Source organism: Rhyacophila brunnea, unplaced genomic scaffold (genome assembly GCF_057557595.1).
Source record: "Rhyacophila brunnea isolate RB1 unplaced genomic scaffold, BYU_Rbru_1.0 scaffold_12, whole genome shotgun sequence".
NCBI lineage: Eukaryota > Metazoa > Arthropoda > Insecta > Trichoptera > Rhyacophilidae > Rhyacophila > Rhyacophila brunnea.
The window spans coordinates 13,126,167-13,141,917 of record NW_028232774.1 but is presented as its reverse complement, the minus strand read 5'-3'; the positions used below and the strand labels follow the sequence as shown (position 1 = coordinate 13,141,917).

The following is a 15,751-nucleotide window of genomic DNA, read 5'->3' as shown; positions in this document are numbered from 1 at the left end:
TTGCGATTTCTTCTACTGCACACGAATTTACATAGGGTAAATTTAATTATAGCTGCTGTTATTATTTCCGACTGCTCTTACATGAAGTCTATTGCATCGTTTTATCGTAAACTATCGAACATAAAGCTTATGTGGTATATTTATAACTGTTTTTTTTGTTATACGTCACTTGTATCTGTTTAATCCTCAGCAAGCTCAGAAATATAATGTGGATAAAAAATATCCATGACAACAAAAAAGAAAAAACAAAAACTGCAATGGATTTTTAACTAGAACTAGAAGACTTACAATTGCACAATGATACTCATATGAAATATGGTTCAAAGATTTATTAATGACAGATTGCACATTGCCAAGAGCCAGTTCATAATTTGTTTGAAACACTTAAATTTTATAAAATAACTCTTTATTGATTTATGAATTAATGAATAATAGCGCATGGATCGACTGGCACCAATGGTTCGTATTTCGCGATAATAACTATCTACACAGAAAAGGGCTGACTGTCTCTCCAAACGTAAGCGAGACGCGATGTTGTCATTGTATGGTGCTATTTGACAGGTTCGGACAGGTGCGTAGATAAACAGTAAACGTCAAAATATCCTGTGCGGTGTATTTCTTCCTAGAGGTTCGCCACTATCGTTTTACTGCGCATGGGTACCGCCATGCAAGTACCAATTATTGCATGAAAATTCAGGAGCTTCTAAACTTTTTTGATCGATGCATGCAATCTTGCAACATGCAAGATAATACGTGTTCACGCATACATTTTTAGTTATGGCCGCGATAATACGCACTGTCAGCAGTAAATCCATGCATGTGTAAACAGAGTATAAAAAGAATTAAAATATCATACAAGAATAGATTACGTAGATATTGTGTCCAATGCTCACAGTTGAAAACATAGTGTCGAATCGATTTTGTTTTAATGTTTTTTTTTATCATTATGGTAATGGCCCTTGCGAGACCAGATTATTTGTTTTCATTGCTATGGTTACAGGTTATCAATATTAAAAAAAAAAATTACAATTAGGAACATATGTATTTACAGGCTGTTCAACATGTTGGTTTATGATATTTTTTTATTGCCTTTACACACTTATTTCTAAGAATGAACTGTCTCAACATTTGGTATGCTCATATTGAGTCATTGTTAAATAACTAATATAATCATATATAATGATTCAAACATTAATTAGATCATCTCTTGTAGTGATCAGCTCATAATGTTAAAAATTCATGTATTGCTAATGTTAAAAATCCAGTTTGGTGGCCACACGAAACACCAGTGTCAAAGGGTGGATGTAGGCTGTGGAGATCTGACAAAAATAGTATGCACTAACATACTTTGTCAGTTATATTTATTTGCTTTTATAGAACTAATAATACAAATTTAATTGCAGATGGTGCTGGATAGTTTTTAAAATTCAATTATGTCCTGCCTAAACCGACCAATAGATTTAAAAAAAATACTCTTTATATCTATAACAATATAATATCTAAAATTTTGTCATTAAATCATACATAATTTTAAATATTTTATAGATAGAAGAATAGTTTTTATTAACACCATCTGCAATTTGTATTATTAGCCTATATAAGTCCAACTTTGACTTATATAGTTTATATTATTTATAAAGGGTGTATAATACAAGTGATTGTTTTGACTGTGATTTTGTGTCTCCAGGGGACTATAGGTGCCATGGCAGGGTTAGTAATCTATATTGCTATGAAAAAGGTGACTTATGTTCATACAAAATTATGAAATGTCTTATCCTATCGCTACACTGTAGTTTTTAACGGCATCTGGTCCTATGTGGAACAAGCAAGAGTCGAAATGATGTTTCCTATTAATTTTTAATTAAAATTATGACCTTACCAACGAGCTTGTATATCTGAATGGCCGGCGATTCTGGAAGTTTCGCGGGCTCATCGAAGCCAGTCAACTCCTCTTCATCATCGCTAAGGATCGGCGAAGAGCTGGCTTTCCTTTTGAGATTCTTAGCTGCTGGTGTAGAGCTTGTGTTGCCTAAAATAAAGAATAAAAATATTACTAATACAAATTTTCAAGGCTGGCAGAACGAAGATGAATGAAATCCCGGACCTATCAGAGATTAAACTATGAAGGAGTAGAGTATGACTTCTATATTCTGACAGATACACTTCACATCGTTATATGAGCACCTTATTATCAAAACTATCTAAATACTGAGATAATGCATGTTTATTTTCAAATCATGCTCAAATCCATAATGGTTTAGTTTCAAAATAGACTCACATCCATACAACCAATGACATCAGAGATAAAACTCGCCATTTTAATTGTTTGTCCAATTAGAATCTTAGAAGGAACATCGTGGCGTTCAGTCTAATTATCAGGATCGTTGTGACACGAATGCTCTCCGTGTTTTAATTGAATTCTTATTACATTGAGATTTTTAAGATTAAGTGGTTCAGTATGTTCAAGAATTATACCAGCACCTATTGGTAAAGCTAGAAAACGCCAGAGGAATCCGTAAAAATGGAAAAGTCGATTACAAAAAATGATGGTCAAGCGATCTAAAAGATTCAACCTACATAGGTGTATTCTTTTTTCTTTTTTTTTTAAATTTTAATTTTTAATTTCTGATTTGTGATAATCTATGATTTTATTTTAAGTGATAAAATTTTCTTTTAATGCTTTCATTCTTTGAATACAATATTTGTATAGAATATAGATCAGTGATGGCAAACCTATGGCATGCGAATGTTTTGTGAAATAATACGTACCTTCTTATAATAATTTAAAAAAATATATACAAAAGTTTTACAAATAAATATATAAATACCTTATATATATATTATTAAAAATAATGACGACATAGCCATGCGTATTTCTTCGGTTTTTAATATTATTTTCCAATCTATGCGCAAACGGAAACGACAAAATTCATGCATAAATAACATATCGCATTGTATAAACAACAAAAGGCAAATCCTCTTCAAAAATTATTACTACGTTTGATGTAAATATATAATTTTATAGATTGGTACTTAGGATTGGGCAATTAAAAATAAAAATATTCAAAGTATAAAAGATATGCCTTTGATAACATACGCCTCATATGTAGTGAGAATGGACAGTAGAGGGAGGATTTATAGTTCTCCAGATGGCACATCATCCAGAACAAAGTAATCACAATAGTATATGAAGTCATAGATAACTACAGAAAAATTAATATTTTCTACATTGGCAGAATTGAATATATTGTTGATGTATTGCTTTCGTTACTTACACATATATTGCTGTAAATGATTGTTCAATGGATTGTTGTTTATATGATATATGACACTACAACACTAATGTGAGACATTTTTACAACAATGCGGAATTGGCAAATAAAGTGCGAATCTTAGGCTACAAAGAAATCTGCAATGTCGAATGACTTGTAGACAATTGATGGATCCGTCTTAATGCCTTCTTTTACAGTTCCACTTTGATAAAAGCAGTATCTGCCTGCATGAATTTTGTTCTTCAATATTCGAGTGTAGTGTTAATTCAACGTCAGACATTAGAAGTGGAAAATTTTACCTTACCGATGAGATGTAAACTGACAGCTTAGTACAGCGTAAATGTCAGTATAGTTCAGACAAACTGAACAAAAGAATAACATATATACGGTTCAACATTAAGAGTCGGTTGACTTGCCTCTCGAGCCAACCATTCTTCATTATGCAACCTACATGTTGATGTGTGTAGAAGGTCATGGAGCCGTTACGACAGTAATTTTACAACGTATTTGCTTCACAACGCCCCTTAATGTATAAACATTATTTCACAGTGCCCTAAAAATATGTGTCCCGACTGTACTTAGCAGATTAAACATTATCGTATCAGTGGCTTTATTCCAACCTGCCGTGAGTGTTCGAAAGCATGGTTGTATCTATATTGTAAACTATATTGAGCAATTGTGCGGAGAGATGTTTTTCGCGAGTCTTTTATTTGGATACTTAGTACATATTAATCCAATTAATTGTATTGTAAATATATTTAAAAGTCACTCATGATTCCATACAACTTCTTTAATAAACGTTTCGCATAGAATTCCATATTTAGATCAATTTTCGTTTGTTTTAAAACTAACAATTTTTGTCTTGACATGTTTAATGTCAAAAATAAGTTAGTATCATTTTATATTTTTTCTACAATCTGTATTCTTAGGCATTCCACTCACGAAAATACTCAAAAAAGACAAGACTGAAACTAAAATTCCAGGCAGTATCTAGGTAATGTATTTCAATGGCGGCCCACAGACAGCAAGACTGGAATCTCTCAGTTTCAAAACGTTCGCTACTAAACTGAAGTGACGCGACATGCTAGTCTCCAGTCTCTCAGTTTCCAGTCCCCCATAAAACAGCGGTGCCAATATCAGTAGATTCGGTGAAAAATCATATTTTATTACCATAATTGGTAGCACTGAACTGAACAAGCAACGAGACATCAATAGTTAAAGATGGGCGTACCGATTTTTAATTTAAAATATGTGGCAGGTGTTGAGAAATACTCCCGCCTGTATAATTACAGGCTGCCAGAATATTCCCATAAAGATATTACGGAAAAAGCTTAGAATGAAGTAGGAAAGACAATGGGTTTGACAGTTTGAGGTTATGAGATTATTATTGTAAGTGGTTTTCAGTAGCGCCGATAAAGTTTACTGTGCACTATTTATATCGAATCTCTACAGTGTACCTTTACTATTCACCATTGCAGATATATATAAAATAGTGCATGCATAAACTATAAAAGATCAACAAAGTACATGATAAAGAAAACCAACAAAATGGCAAAAATTTTTGAAATCTAATTACTTCAGTGCCAAAATAGGGTATTCCAGTTCTACAACGTTGAATAATTTTATTCAAATTGTGGTAACACATTACACAGTGAAATTGAAGGCGGCTCTCATATTGTTGTTACTTATTTAATCACACAAAAGATAAAACATGAGCAGTATTGCGTTGGCACAAACGTTGATAATAATAATTTAGTAATGGACTGCGGCACAATACTTTGGTCACACCAACAAAATAATTTTTCCATATATCCGAGAGCCCTATCGATGTGACAATATAAAATTACTGTGTGACCGAATATAAATACCGTGTGTAGTGGAGAGAACAATGGTAGTGGGGGCATACTGATTTGTTCTCTAGTTGGCTGTAATGTATGTGTTTTATTACATTTTTCACATTTTTAAGAGACCCAATTCAGGAGGTAATTTTGAAAAGTAGTCAACTCCAAAAAAATGATTTTTTTTTTCACACGTTAGATCACTCTCTCTAATGCAGCGGTTTTCAAACTGGGGCGCAAAAAGTTTAACCTTTAATCCTTTATTGCTTCTTGTATTAAATTTTGTGTAAATAATATTTTTTTTTTAAATATGAAGCAGGGTGTGTAGTAACATAAATTATGTGATTTTTCAGGAGCAAATTCAACATTAAATCGCTTAAAAAACCTACTAAATAAAAGACTAATTTTCAATAGTGGGTAAATTCAGGAGTTAAGTTTATTTTCAAACAGCGTCATATCCATTTCAACCATTGACGTCATCGCAAAGGCAGATGTCATTTTTCTAAATGCCATACATTATGAATGTGATCAAAGAGATGTGTTTGTTTTGTTGCTAGTAAACGCAAACCTTTTCGGAAGGAGGAGTGAAAATATAGCCATTTCACACTGCTAAAAAATAAATTTAACCAAATTTGCAAATTTCCTCCTGATATATAAATTAATATTCAATGAACTGATATTTAAATCTTTTAGTTCCCTCACCAATCATGTGTGGACTTTGGAAGCCAACTATGTAAGTTTCATACTAAGCGGCATGGTTATTATACGTGGTCTGACTTAGGGCGCCTGTTATCTGGAAATACACGCTGCTTTGTTATTTCCCTTGCCCAATACCCAATAAGAATTTAGTACAGTAACATGTGGTATCTAATGTCAACATTGGTCATTACAATGTAACATTTAACATGCGTCCGTGGCAATGACATATTAAATGGACAACTCACTTCATACCGGCGCGCACGAGAAATTGTGCATGAAAGTCATTCACAGATGTATAGGTAGATGTCACGTGACCATATGACGTATCCATTTCCATTATGCGATACAAGCTTCGAGAATTTATAGTAATATAGCCTTTATTGTAATGGCGTATTAGTGTCATGACTCATTGCGTTAGAAACAGATTCTCGGTTACTTACGACTTCTCGGAGATTAGACGCAAGTGAGTCCAGCGAATCACAGGCGACTGTTCAATGGTTTCTGTCATTCAATTGCATTGAATAAACATTCATCAATATCTTAAAATGGCATTTTATAAATAATAAATAATACTAACACATGAAAAGTGATATCCCATCTTTCTTGGAGTGTTTAGTAGATTTTTTTTTACATTTTTTAACTAGGCACATTGGCATTTTGTAACACAATAATAACGGTGGACTCGAAACCTGACAGTCAGAAATTTTGTATGGGCAGACCCAGCGGTGTCGCCAGACCGCTTGCAAGCAGAATGTTCATTTGCGCGTAGGATACCGATATTAAAATATGAATTTCGCCATCCGGCAGACCCGACACAAAGTGAGTGTCATTTTATTTTCTAGATGCTTCGTCCATATTAATGTCATTGGTCCGTGGTATTTTGATTTTATTAAATTTTCTTGTTTATTTGTAGTGTTACTTACAGCGAATAGATTAATGATTAACTCAAGCCATCTCCACGCATTTCACAACACATTTATCTTCTGCAGGCTACTTGTGACTGTTCTTTGAAAGTCATTTGCTGAACTCCCAGATATGGGTCGGAAATGGATGATAGGAATGGGAGAATTTCATAATTCCATGCCTCTGATCGAAATACGCATAATGATTGATAAAACAACATGTGTATCACGTTAACGGGATTTAAATGATGGACACCAGCCTGAATTGCACAACACGCAATGTCTGTACTACAGAGGGCGGCCGGAGGTGAAGTCTTTTGGTTTGAAATTCAGTCACTCCGCTTATGGAGATGCCCATGTATGTAAAAATTGTACAGAGCCCACTGTAAGTTTACACTACCGCCAAGTTACCTGCACAATATTATTATAAAACCTGCATTCATTGACTGCAACACTGCCACATATCAAAACTCCGACGAATGAATGGATATTACTGCCGTACATAAAATATCAAAATCATTCTTAAATACCAAAAACTATGAACGTGTTAAACCTATTCGAATTTAGCTAAAAGCATATTCTATGTGATAAGAGTCGGCAAACTTTGGCTCACGATTAGCTTCAGCAATCACTTACTTAAGCTGGTGCTACAGACCATTCGGGTCCATGGCCAATTACACAACCGTTCTCCAGACTTCTCTAATTTGTGCTCTCTCTCGGTCTTCAGTTGGTCCTCAGCTTCAATGTATCATTCTTGAGGTTGCCCAAGCATCTCTTCTGGGGGCGACCGAGGGGGTCGAGTGCCTACTGGGTTTACTTCATAAACCTTACGGAGAGCTCTATTCCTTCAGCAATATTGAATGTGAAAATAAAACTACCATATATCACAAAACTTGTAAAAAGTATTGTTGTTGAGAAAATAACAATACATCACTATGTTCCAGCCAAAGAGATCATAATATGGGCCTCCACAGAATGGAGGTTGTATTAACAGATTTTTTATTTTAGTCAGCTCACCCATCTAAACTCATCTCGACTGCAACACGTCAATGTGATTTTGTTGGTATTCACAAAGCAGACATAATAATTGACTTCCCTCTGCAGACTGCTAGAAAGCAACATTTTAGTTTGAATAAAAAAGGCTGGTGTCACTAGCAACAGATTTCACTTGACTCAGGCTGCATCTCACACGTCCTTGATGTGTGAGATGCAGACGCTACGATTCAACCATTTCCAATTCAAATGTCAATCTCGCCGGTCGCCGTATGTCCTATTTACTCTACAATAGACGGACTGTACAATGATATATAGCCGGGTCTACACTCGGGACTTTTCCATACGTCTCACGAATTGAACTCAGGGCATGCGTCGTCGACCTTGAAATCGGTTTGAAAATGGCCGCCATTTTGTGATGAAAGTACTAACGCACTGCGATCCGACCGGCTTGGATTTCTGTTCAACACCCCAGCAGCTTCGTATTTTTTCGGTAAGATTTGGCTGTCAGTTGCGTTGTCGATAAATGTATTTATTTGAGTCTATTTGATCATTTTGGATGCATTTTAGTATTGGAATATTACGATTTTTTGCAAAATGTCGACTGAAATGATTACAATGGATTTTATTGAGAGTAAGGGCACATTGCGCATTATGGGATATAACCATAAAGACTATACGAACAAACTGAAGCGCAATGATGAATAGGTAGGTACATAGTATTGGCAGGAAAATTTGGAATGTCAGTTTTAGGGGTAAAAATAAAATGTTTACGGTTCTACTTATCCAAGGACTACCATAAAACAAAGGAAACAAAGAGTGGCGCTGGGGCTGACAACAAGCATGAACCCTCGTGGTTTGCATATGAGTCAAATGGCATGTCGATAATAGGGGTTAAAAATAAAATTGAGAGCTTGAGTTCGTATTTTTCAAAGGAGCTCCACAAGACTAAGGAAACAACAAGGAGTGGAGCTGGGGCTACAGCAAAAATGAACCCTCGTGGTTCTCATACGAGTCACTGTTGTGTTGTATCGAATATAATATTATCTAGTTATTTATAGTAGGTAGGTATTCAATGACATATTGTAGTATTGATGTGTCGTATTATGTATAACGCCCACGGTGGCCGCGCGGCTTAGCATTGGACTATTATGCCGTGGGTCCCAGGTTCAAATCCTGGGTCTGGCAAGTACACATATTGTTTTTCAATTTGTGTGTGAGTCAGGGTAAGACCTAATAGTTTGAGCAAGTGGCTGACATCCATTCTGCCTTTGACATCCGTGTAAAGTTCTGAAAAAGGACATTTTCATTTGATTCTGTTGCCCTCATTATTCCGAGTCAGAAAATATATTATATCATTAAATTTAAATCTCTTCAACTTAAATTGATGTAATTACAATATACCTAGTATAATTATTGTAATATTTATTTTGACAATCAGAATTATTCGTATGACGTTCGGGCATAGAATCTTTTATTTGCGAGGGTGAATATCCATGCAAGAATAAATATCATTAATGTAATACAAAGTGCACCGATAGATGGCACTAAACTAGTTCCATGACTGGTTTTGTCGTTAGGACACACTCAATTATGCTTATTTATTACAAATATGATTGTGATAATAAGTTTAAAAAAATAACTAATATAATTAAGTATTTGTTATTCCAAATTTTACTGTTTTCTTTTAACTTTTTACACTCGTTTCCCGTACTCTCCGTGGTGGCGCTCTATTACCGTGAATAATTTTATTCATCACCTGCGAATCTATTTCGATGTATAATCTATGACTCAACGAAGTGTAAGCTGTGATGAACGAATGTAGACAGTAAAACGGATTCATCTCCTCTGCGCATGCACAAAACTTCTCGGTGTAAAACCAGAATTGAAAAGTTGAAGAGGAAGTCGGCGTTGAAGTGACTAAATGGGGACGTAGCTTATGCCTAATTGACGGATAAACCCAATATTTTCACCTTCTTAAGGTGCATTTAGACCAATAAATAATTTAAATATTATTTTTTAGTAATTAATAAGAGTACATACTAATAATGTATATTTAGTTAAATATATAAGCACATACACAATGAAATATTTTTTATTTTTTTGCCTTATGTTTTTTTAAAAACAATAAATATTCACAAAAGAAATGGCGGCCTGCCAAATATTTTTGATTTCAAAATTGTCCCTTTGACGAAAAAGTTTGTGAACCCCTGGTTTAAACCATCACATTTCACGAGTGCACAACTTAGCCGCATTTTCCGTTTGAGTGCAACAATGTGCAAAAGTGATGCAATATTTAGTAATCGCATAATTAGCAAGCGAAAAACACTATGATGAAACCGTATGTTGGCCACTTGCTCAATCTAATGGTGCATCTCTGGGTCTAAGCACATATTGAAAAACAACATGTGATTTTAGCCAGACTCAGGGTCCATGACATTATAAGGCAACATGTTACCACTTGGCCATTGTAGTCAGGAGAAAATAAAGCTGCCACATTGATGTTTATTAAATCAGAAAAGCTATTTTAACCGTAAGGGAATCGTTTTTCACTAGCTTCTGCGAGATTCTTCTCAATGCCAACACGAACCAATAGTTTTCTTTACGCCATTTGATATTGATACGGATATTATTGAAATGCAGATGCTTGATAATGCTAAATACGAAAATTTGGAGAACGACAAACGCAATCTAAAATGTGGTTGAAGTAAGACCTGAACAAAAGCGAACCATCAATGTGAGTGAGAAAGCATTGGATACGTTTATAACTCAGCAATATGCGTTAGGCTAAGGCCACATAGGCAGGTGCCTTGCTTGGTGGCTATGTGCTAGGTGACATATCCTAGCGAACGGACGCACACTATACTATTGCAATGGCCACACTGCACGCTCCGCGCCTCGCTATGTGATTATTAGTCAGCTAGTGATTCTCCCGGCGAACAAATGTGTTGATTATTTTTATTGTGTCACCTAGTGATTTTGCAAGATGGCGGATGTTTCTTCAGTATGAAAAATGTTGAACACTGTATATTTTGAGGTTATGTGACGCATGGGATGAATTATTGACATTATGCACCCAACAAGTTCGAATTTGAGACTTTCGAAATTTTAAACTTAAATTCTCTGTGAGAAGTAGCTTTCTGGTTAGTTTTGAGAGTGACATCGTTGTTGACTTGAGCGCTACCAAATGTCAAATGAATTTGTACCTAAGCACGTAGCGTCCAATGTGGCAGTAGTGTTTTTAGTAGACAAGCATAGCACCTAGCTCAACACTAACGAAGCACCTACATATGTGGCCGAAGCCTTAAAGTTTTTACGATTGAATTAAATATTTTTTGCGAACCGCGGAAGTCAATTAATTAAAATTTTCAGGGGAAACAAAAAATGTCTCAAAAAATTGAAAATTGATACCTTTTAACTTATTTTTTTTGTGTTAGTTAAAAAAAAAATCATTTTTTCATTCAAAAAGAATTTTTCCATAGAAGGAACACGGTGTAGGATTTTTTTACCTACCGAATGTTATTCAACACTCAAAACCGCCAAATGGGGACTTAAGCGGTGTTGTTTCTTAAAAGACGAAATATTGATTTCAATGATTACATTCATTTAAAAACTGAGAGCACGTATTGCCAAAATTTATTGTTTTTCTGTTAAATATAAAGTTGGTGCTAATTATTTTTAGTTAATTTAGTAGAAAATATGGTTAACTAGGTATGTTGTGTTTAAATTTGGTAGCCGTACTGAGAAGCAATATATAATGGTAAAAGGTTTCATAGTTAAGTTGATAATAATAAAATTGAGGTTCTACAGTGCGTTATACGCAAGAAACACGGTTTCATTTTGCAGAACAATATCCTTTTCTTTATATTATTACTCTGAGGGTAGAAACTAACATAATGTAAAATTATGTACCTACCTATTACGAAAGGTTTTTTTTAAATATACAACCAATAATATTGTATATAAATGGAATGTAACAACATTGTACAATATATATAATTATATAAGATATTTCAAAGTACACAGCATGCATATTGTTTGTGCATAGTTCAAAAAGTCACCACTCCATACTATTTTAGTCCATACTATTTTACAGCACGCGAATCGCCTTCCAAGTTAGTACAGTAGTACACGTGACCGCCACAGGGCTGCAGAGGGCCTGAGCAAAAATTACTGAATGGTGGTGACTATAATGAAATGAGATTTTAGGTTAATAAATATCGGTAATTAAGCACATATCCGGAAAACAAGCGATATCCTGAAAACGGCGTTCAGAAATATTGGCAGTTAAACATTTCAGTTTGCAACACGTGGTCAGTTTAGACTGTCTACTGCCACTTCTTGTTAGAATATCAAAGTAATATGGTAAGTGCATGCATAAGTGTATGCCGCGTAATTTAAACCGATTTACCAAAAAACAGCGTTATCACGATAACGCTCATTTTCCGGATATGGGTTCAATTGTACCGCAGATGCCGTCATGAGCTTTTATAATTTTGTTTTACGAAAACAGTTTATTCCATGTAGACAATTATAATAAATATCTTTTACTGTCGGCGCACAGACTTTTCGATCCAATAATTTTTAATTTAAAATTTGAAATGTTCATACATTTTGATTTTGATTTGATGATTCATTATCACAAACTAAGATTGAATTAGGTAATATTAGGTTGGGGTAGGGTAGTTTAGGTTATGTTTGGTTTGGTCTAAAAAGAAAGTTATAAAATCTCATGACGGCATCTGCGGCACATTTACCGAAATATCTTTTAAACAATTGGAAAACTATGCATTCACATATTTCCAACTGATAATGAATGTACCTGATATTTTCGCCAATACAAAACACTGCTTCTTTGTCAGATCGTCATGACAGAAGGTCGTGATGTATCACTGTCGGGGTTGTGTGCGAGGGTGAAAGTTACATGTTTTCGAGGTTTAATTTATGACTGTGTTGCAGATGAGACGACTTTGTATGTGCAGAAACGCCTAAGGTCTTGAGCAGACAGAAAGCGGTCAGGCGTACTGCGTTACGCGTTCAGAGTTCTTTATACTGTATGGATTTCATCAAAACTGTGCACACAGCAGGCAGTCAGACCGCGCCGGTCAATGAGAATGCTTGCGTTCTAGAGTTCTATTCCCGGAATTACAAAGAACTCTGTACCTCTCAACCATTGCAATGTCGGGATCAGAAAAATGGACGACATACATCTCTCCTTTTTGAGCTACGCTTTAACTTTTAAAAAATTTCCATGTAGAATGCAAACTACGTTGAAACTGGAAATAGCGACATTATTTTCCCAGTTATAAAATCAACAATATACAGATACTCACGCTAGTATACCACAATACTGGAATACATCGGACTGTCCTCTATCTCTGTCTCATCAACCGAAATACAGCCGAGCTCTTCAATGACAACCTATTATCAGACGGTATCAAAATAGCAAAAATGTACACTCCCAGTCTTTCTTTTGCAGACATAGCCTTTCTCCAATTGGTATCTTCTTTTTCTATGTCAAATTTAATTAGATTATATAATTCATCGAATCTTTGTATTGACATGAGAAAGTAAATAAAAAATCGTTTTTCATCTTTAAGCAAGCGCGGAAAAAGAACATTAAATTCTCCTTCTTATTCTCGCTTTGTGTTTATCGGATGCACCCAGTGCTTTCGTTTTGTTTGAGACGCCTGCTCCACAAAAGCAATGCTTCATCTTCGGAAGATGACCTGTCAAACGAAATGTTACACATACGTTTGTATACAAATGGAACGCATTATTGTTGACCGCCACCTGTCTGCTCTCGGAACTCTTATTGAATGCTACTGGTCAACGGTCGGTTGAACGCAGAACGCTCTATGTCTGTTCAAGCCCTAAAGGACGGAAGTGGGAAGAGAATATATCAACACCTCCTATATATAAAGTTGAAACTGCAAAATGGTAATGTTTCAGTGATGAATCATGATTTCATGATTTCAATAAGTTTTAATGGCACCACAACGCTAATTTAAATGTTGGAACCGTATTTTTTTTTGTTTTTTTTTCGAGATCGTTTTATCTTTAATATTATTTAATAAAGGCAATTAAGTCAAAATAGTCAAAAACGCAGTTACAACCTTTTGCACAAGATGTGCTGATATGCAGGTGAGAGTATGGGGGAATTTATAGTGCGGTAGATGATCGCCCTAAAGAAGATACCTAATTGAACAATTTTATTATCTACGATGGCTCATTGATCTTAGGCAGTGTCAATGGTGTATCTGTAAATTAAAAGAATTAATAATGCGACAGACCTGACACTGGATGTGTATAATTCTGGCCATTGGTGTTTTCTGATGGACCGGTGTTCGGAGAATCTTTATTGTCACTATTTGTAACGCCATCCCCGGGACTCTTTTCAAACCGCAGTCTGATGGGCGAATCAGACAGTCCTCCAGATTTGTTCGCATCATGCTGAACATTCTCTGGCACCATTGCACCTTCACTATCTTTGGAATGATCACCAACATTTTTTACATTGTCACTGTCGCATTCACCACCGTTTATTTTGAGATCACTTGAATCTTCACCGTTAGCTTCCAAGACCTCCATAGCTTCATCAGCCATATTTTATGTCTGTAAAATATAAAACATAATAGTATTATTATAGCTGTATCCCGATAGCGGCACAATGGGAACGGTTACATGAGCTACAACTACGCGTCGTGGGAAAATATTTGGCGGACTAAAAACACTAATAGACTACATCTATAGACAATAAATTTGCAACATAACCATAAAACACAAATTTATATTGAAACTTCTACATATTAACTAATTAAGAAGTGTTCCCACGCTCACAGATAAAGTCGCTATCGACAAGAAATTCTAGAAATTTTGTGCAATATATGATATCCTGCAATAACAAAAATAATGCATACATTTTTGGCTTTTGCCATGGACGTTTCAGCTTTAGACATCCGCCTATGTGCGACGCTTCTTGACTTGTCTATGGAATGGTAAATACAGTGTTTCCAACATTCAAATACGACTGTGAGCGTCGATAATTTATTTGAAAATTTAATATTTAAAAATGTGTTATTCGAAGGAACCTAATATGAAAGAAGGTTTTTTCAACATAGGTAGGTACTTGATGTATCAATAAAATTGAATGAGGTGGCACTATTTTTATTATATTATTACTTATCGCATCAAATCATTCCACAACACACTACCTACCACCAGTGCTGCCATATTTTTCTAAGCTGATTATAGTACAAAGGCGTAAAAATTATAGTATTTCTGAAAAATATATAGTACAGGAACATTTTTCGTCTTGAATCATTTAAAATAATAGTATTTTGGTATATTTGGCGTAAAATTATAGTATTTTACATTTTTCGCGAAATCAAAATTATAGTATTGTACTATAATTATAGTACGGTTGGCATCACTGCCTACCACCTATTTTGATAGCATGATAATAATTCGAGTGAATCCAGTAAACTTTATTGGCAAATTTGTAGTATGTACATGAGCAGTACGACAAAAGTAGGGCCATACCAAAGTGGCTGCCGTCCGGGTGCCATACAGAAATTGCTACAATAAATTAATTTTATTTTCAACATATTTTAATTACATATAACAACATAGGTAGATACCTATAATTATTATAAAGCAAGAGCCTACCGAATTATTCCACTTGGGTGAAATGCATTCTCCAACACCCCCGCTTGACTGCATCTGATGACGAGAAGGCATTTATTTTTTATCTTTCTCGGTCTCAGAATAAAGAGAATACAAAACCGGGGAATTTATAATAGAATTACGAAGAATATTGTACCTAGGTAAGGTACCTGGATCCGAATCCTGATGGAAGAAGTTACCATGGATGGTAAGAGATTGTAAAAGATACTCTGATGATCCCACCCAGATAATGAATAATCCAAAAGACGTGGCTAAACTTTTCCATTGCGAAAGAATTGCTATGCCTCGAGATCAATACAATTAAAACTAAAATCGCGACAATTGTTGAAAATTACTTATGACCCACACTAGAAAGAGGTGA

At 34.9% G+C, this 15,751-nt stretch overlaps 1 protein-coding gene across 4 annotated transcripts in view; it reads right to left on the bottom strand.

The window, feature by feature from the left end:
• Positions 1 to 14,694, bottom strand: part of LOC147077793 (uncharacterized) — a 44,214-nt gene extending 29,520 nt beyond the window's left edge. For all 4 annotated transcript variants that reach the window (XM_085960788.1, XM_085960790.1, XM_085960791.1 and 1 more), the window contains exons 1-3: positions 14,625 to 14,694; positions 13,998 to 14,319; positions 1,880 to 2,029 (exon numbers count right to left, since the gene is read on the bottom strand). In XM_085960788.1, the coding sequence (XP_085816914.1) occupies positions 1,880 to 2,029; positions 13,998 to 14,310 (463 nt within the window). In that variant the 5' untranslated portion in view covers positions 14,311 to 14,319; positions 14,625 to 14,694. The remainder of the gene's footprint in view (positions 1 to 1,879; positions 2,030 to 13,997; positions 14,320 to 14,624) is intronic.
• Positions 14,695 to 15,751: the final 1,057 nt, after the last annotated feature.